The 6,518-nt window shown below is 32.6% G+C and overlaps 1 protein-coding gene across 1 annotated transcript in view; it reads left to right on the forward strand.

Annotated features, from left to right (window-relative positions):
- tspan9b (tetraspanin 9b) overlaps nt 1-3,618 on the forward strand; it is a 12,866-nt gene extending 9,248 nt beyond the window's left edge. The window contains exons 6-8 of the mRNA XM_079294162.1: nt 1,427-1,537; nt 1,679-1,762; nt 2,627-3,618. Coding sequence (XP_079150288.1) covers nt 1,427-1,537; nt 1,679-1,762; nt 2,627-2,698 — 267 coding nt within the window. The 3' untranslated portion in view covers nt 2,699-3,618. The remainder of the gene's footprint in view (nt 1-1,426; nt 1,538-1,678; nt 1,763-2,626) is intronic.
- The last annotated feature ends 2,900 nt before the right edge of the window (nt 3,619-6,518 follow it).

Below are 6,518 nucleotides of genomic sequence, written 5' to 3' on the forward strand. Positions count from 1 at the left end.
GGGTCAACCCACCTCGGGCCAAGGGTCAGACTTTCGGCCAATAGAATTTTACGCTCGGGGATAAGCGGCACTTCTTGCAACATTACTCGCTGAAAGTTCTGTCAATCAACACCAAATTCTACACCCGCCTTCCTGAGACTCTGACGTGTGGAAGGCGGGCTCAATGACTGAGATCGACCAATCATAGGCAAATGAACTGAGAAAATCCTATAGATGACAGCCAGAAACATACTCTGATGTGAGAAATCTCAAAATGATTCCTAACGGCTGTATTTGGGTGTATTGAATAATATGAGTGTTAAAAAAGTGAAATATATAGTTATATAGTATATAAAAGTACAATGTAAGAGCTGCAACAGCTGGTTAGAAAATGATGACCTCGTGTGACCTCTCTGTACTAAAGCCTCTTATTCTTCACTTTATCCCACTTTAGCCTTTATTCAGCAACTACTGATCGGTTGTGCAATGATTTGGGAGAGTTTTTAGGGAGCTGCTGCATTATTTCAAAAACACAATATCAATGAAAGTGCTGTTGTTTTCAGGCGAATCTGAATATTTTCAATTTGAGCTGTGTAATGTCTTCATTTACTGTATGAACCAGCAACATATACACAATATCACCCACTGAACAATCTCCCCAGTGTTGTGATCTGATTATAGCCTCAAACATTATTAAAATAGACCTTGTAGTTACAGAACTGTGGTCTCCTGCGTATGGGTATGCTATTTTCGAGCAAAGGCCTACAAATAGGGCTAGTGTTTCAGAGGTTTTAAGAGAACTTTAAATAACTTGAACTGGATGAGGGATGGTTCTGATGCCTGCTTTGTGGATGGAGACCCACTAGAGGGCGCTGCATGTCTATAAAATGTCCACAAATGTGAAAAATGCTCGTTATAATCTGACCAACAATCAAAAACACAAATATTTTCAGTTACATATGACAAAGAAAAGCTGCAAGTCCTCAGTTAAGACACCGGGATAAGAGAATATTTTGTATTTTGCCTTAAAAATGACAAACAAACAATAAATTATCAAAACAGTTGCTGTTTCATTTTAGTTTCAGCTCTTAAATGAATCAAACATTTATTATTGAGCTCATTTATTATACAGCCAAGTAAAATAATAATAATAATAATAAAAAGAAAATAATAATAATAATAACATAATACTAATACACAAACAATCACAGGATCCAAGAAACACAAATAAAAAATGTACTAATAAATAAAGCAATTGATATTTAGAATGAATCACTTAAAACAAGAATAACTGAGTTGAAATAGGATCAAATATGAACATTTGAATGTTCCTACAGATGAATGTGAGGTAACTTTAGATTGTTCTGCAGTTTATTGCATGTTGAATAAACTGAATGTAGAAGAGCTGTTGATGACCAGCGAGTCTCACGTTGTGTTCTCGCTGCAGCTCAAGTGTTGTGGTCTCGTGAAAGGACCGGCAGACTGGGTAAAGGTTCCCGACTCCTGCCGCTGCAACGCCACCGTGACGGACTGCAAGTCCGCTGCCATTTACCAAACGGTGAGACCAGAACTTTATTTACACCTAGCTGTGAACGGCACAAGTGTTCTTTGAATATTTGACATCATCACTGAAGAGTTTCTAAGATTTAGATATTTAATGATGATGATTTGATTGTGATTTCCTGCTTCGCTCCTGCAGCCCTGCTCCACCAAAATCATCGAGTTGATGGAGAAACACATGGAGGTGGTGCTGGGAATCGCATTCGCCATCGCCATTCTGCTGGTGAGCCCACACACACACACACACACACACTTCCCCACCAGAAACTGCTGCTAAAAGTACAAATATATTTCCTGGAGCCACAACCATTACACAAAAGGATGCAATACAAAGTACTCCACAAAAGATTAGAAATACACGTTTAACGAGTGTATTTATACGGTAAATAACTATATTTGTGGATGAGGTGAATTATATTAAAACTTTCTGTGTCAATAATGTACAATTTTGAGGTACTTTACGTAAGTATTTCCATTTTATGCTATTTTATACTTCTACTCCACTTCATCTCAGGATGTGAATATTTATCTGACAGTTGTAGTTAATTTGCAGATTCAGATTATGAATGAAAACGTATCAAGAACAAATATAAAGCATGATGTGTTGTTATAGATTAACTCCACCTTGTATGCAATATTTAAAGGATTGTACTCCAATATCATTTATATCCTTTGGGAATGGGCCAAGTACTTTTGATGCTCATACTTTTGTACTTTTACGTGACATGTTTAATGCTTGCAGCATAGTATTTATACATTACATTATTGCTGCTTGTACTTAGGTAAAACATCCTTTTTATTTTAAGGTAATATAATCTAATTATGGAAAACCAGGGGGCCCGGGGTCAACCCCTGGGGTACTCCATAATTAATATTTACTCTTTATGAACAGAACTCCCCAGAAGAAACAAACTAAGACCTGAACCTGTATAGAACTGTGCCGAGCCACGATAGCAGATAATTTAAAGTCTTCCAAAATGTAATAATATATGTAATTTAATTACAAATAGTGTGTTTTCACTAAAACTTAACTAAATTACATTTCAGTGGTCTTCAATATGGTTCCTCTCTCTCGCTCTCTCTGCAGATTTTTGGCATGGTCTTCTCCATGATTCTCTATTGCCAGATTGGCAAGAAGGAGAGCGCCACCACCGCCTGAACACCTGCACATGCCCCCCCATCCCATCGCTGCCTGGCAAAGGCCAATCAGCAGTGCCCAATAGCCCACGTACCGTGTAGCCTCAGTGCTACTGTAACTTCACCTGTGCTTTTACTGTGGAGGGAAACGCTGATATTTTGGTGACATTTAATGGCATTAACACACAGCCTGGTGTGGACTTTAAGGAGTCTCAAGAGTGACAAAAGTTGTATAAATATCTACAGGAAACATCTAAAATTCTGTAAAATGAACCAATAAGATAAACGAGAGTAAATATATTCATAATTAACTGAACGAATAACATAAAATTAGAAAAGAAGGATTCCCAATATATCAGCGTGTTCTTTTTTAACTTTACCAATTTTATTTTGTATTTTTTTGTCAAATCCCAAGGTATATAACAAGTAAAACAATATTTATTGTTTACATTCACATTGTGGCCTAAAATAACAACATTTTGCAAAATGATTCTCAAAAACAATTAGTGTTGTCCATTATAAAAATAAATACAAATAAGGTTATATATGATTAAAAATATAAAAATGTCATTAGTATCTCACATGAATGATTTATGCGCAATCTACAATTTTAGCCAAACTTTGTATTAAATTATTTTTATTGCTATTTCCTGTATGTTAACTTTCCTTAGCTTCCATGAAATATGCCTGAAATCAAATGTGTTGTTCCAGTGAAATGTAAGGATTTGTGTTTTAATCTGTGCTGGATGCAGGAATGAGCTTTCATGGGTTTGTTCCCAAACGTATAGTTCTGTCTGTCGCAATGTCTGCTGCTATTTTTGGAAAATATCACAAAATGATGCTCAGAAAGTTGACGTGTTGTGTTCCTGTGCTGTTTTACCACGACTCCATCGTAAATACACGATGTCATAATAAAATCATTTAGCCTGTGTAAAACAAGCCTTCAATTGAATATCTTGATTTCTTTTAATATAAAAAGCCTTTAAGTGGTTTAATGTCGCTGCTGTTGCATTTACTTTTTTTGCTGGCACTTGTTGAACACATATATTTTTTTTACGACATACTATGAATTTTTATATTTTTCGACATTCTATACTATGACTTTTTTATATTTTTCGACATACTATACTTTGACTTTTTTATATTTTTCGACATACCATACAATGACTTTTTTATATTTTTCGACATACTATACTATGACTTTTTATATTTTTCGACATACTATACAATGACTTTTTTATATTTTTCGACATACTATACCTTGACTTTTTTATATTTTTCGAAATACTATACTATGACTTTTTTATATTTTTCGACATACTATACTATGACTTTTTTATATTTTTCGACATACCATACAATGACTTTTTTATATTTTTCGACATACCATACAATGACTTTTTTATATTTTTCGACATACCATACTATGACTTTTTTATATTTTTCGACATACTATACTATGACTTTTTATATTTTTCGACATACTATACAATGACTTTTTTATATTTTTTGACATACTATACCTTGACTTTTTTATATTTTTCGACATACTATACTATGACTTTTTTATATTTTTCGACATACCATACAATGACTTTTTTATATTTTTCGACATACCATACAATGACTTTTTTATATTTTTCGACATACCATACTATGACTTTTTTATATTTTTCGACATACTATACTATGACTTTTTTATATTTTTCGACATACTATACTATGACTTTATATTTTTCAAAATACTATACTATGACTTTTTTATATTTTTCGACATACTATACTATGACTTTTTTATATTTTTCGACATACTATACTTTGACTTTTTTATATTTTTCGAAATACTATACTATGACTTTTTCATATTTTTCGACATACTATACTTTGACTTTTTTATATTTTTCGACATACTATACGATGACTTTTTATATTTTTCGACATACTATACAATGACTTTTTATATTTTTTTCCGACATACCATACTATGACTTTTTTCAACATGCTATACTATGACTTTTTTGACATACAATACTGTGACTTATTTCGACATGCTATACGATGACTTTTTTAATTTTTCGACATACTATACGATGACTTTATATTTTTCGACAAACTACACTCTGACTTTTTTCGACAACCAACACTATGACTTTTTTCGACATACAATACTATGACTTTTTTCGACATGCTATACATAGTATAGCATGTCGAAAAAGGTCACAGTATAGCATGTCGAAAAAAAGTCATCGTATAGCATGTCGAAAAAAGTCACAGTATAGCATGTCGAAAAAAGTCATAGTATAGCATGTCTCGACAGTATAGCATGTCGAAAAAAGTCATAGTATAGCATGTCTCGACAGTATAGCATGTTGAAAAAAGTCATAGTATAGCATGTCTCGACAGTATAGCATGTCGAAAAAAGTCATAGTATAGCACGTCGAAAAAAGTCATCGTATTGTATGTCAAAAAAAGTCATAGTATTGTATGTCGAAAAAAGTCATTGTATAGCATGTCGAAAAAAGTCATACTATAACATGTCGAAAAAAGTCATAGTATTGTATGTCGAAAAAAGTCATAGTATAGTATGTCGAAAAAAGTCATAGTATAACATGTTGAAAAAAGTCATAGTATAGCATGTCGAAAAAAGTCATAGTATAGCATGTCGAAAAAAGTCTAAGTATTGTATGTCGAAAAAAGTCATAGTATAACATGTTGAAAAAAGTCAAAGTATTGTATGTCGAAAAAAGTCATAGTATAACATGTTGAAAAAAGTCATAGTATTGTATGTCGAAAAAAGCCATAGTATTGTATGTCGAAAAAAGTCATTGTATAGCATGTCGAAAAAAGTCATAGTATAACATGTCGAAAAAAGTCATAGTATTGTATGTCGAAAAAAGTCATAGTATAGCATGTCTCGACAGTATAGCATGTTGAAAAAAGTCATAGTATAGCATGTCTCGACAGTATAGCATGTCGAAAAAAGTCATAGTATAGCACGTCGAAAAAAGTCATCGTATTGTATGTCAAAAAAAGTCATAGTATTGTATGTCGAAAAAAGTCATTGTATAGCATGTCGAAAAAAGTCATAGTATAACATGTCGAAAAAAGTCATAGTATTGTATGTCGAAAAAAGTCATTGTATAGCATGTCGAAAAAAGTCATAGTATAACATGTCGAAAAAAGTCATAGTATTGTATGTCGAAAAAAGTCATAGTATAACATGTCAAAAAAAGTCATAGTATAACATGTCGAAAAAGTCATCGTATAGCATGTCGAAAAAAGTCAAAGTATTGTATGTCGAAAAAAGTCATAGTATAACATGTTGAAAAAAGTCATAGTATTGTATGTCGAAAAAAGTCATAGTATAGCATGTCTCGACAGTATAGCATGTTGAAAAAAGTCATAGTATAGCATGTCTCGACAGTATAGCATGTCGAAAAAAGTCATAGTATAGCACGTCGAAAAAAGTCATCGTATTGTATGTCAAAAAAAGTCATAGTATTGTATGTCGAAAAAAGTCATTGTATAGCATGTCGAAAAAAGTCATAGTATAACATGTCGAAAAAAGTCATAGTATTGTATGTCGAAAAAAGTCATTGTATAGCATGTCGAAAAAAGTCATAGTATAACATGTCGAAAAAAGTCATAGTATTGTATGTCGAAAAAAGTCATAGTATAACATGTCAAAAAAAGTCATAGTATAACATGTCGAAAAAGTCATCGTATAGCATGTCGAAAAAAGTCAAAGTATTGTATGTCGAAAAAAGTCATAGTATAGTATGTCGAAAAAAGTCATAGTATAACATGTTGAAAAAGTCATAGTATAGCATGTCGAAAAAAGT

Source organism: Melanostigma gelatinosum (assembly GCF_949748355.1).
Source record: "Melanostigma gelatinosum genome assembly, chromosome: 22".
Classification (NCBI taxonomy): domain Eukaryota; kingdom Metazoa; phylum Chordata; class Actinopteri; order Perciformes; family Zoarcidae; genus Melanostigma; species Melanostigma gelatinosum.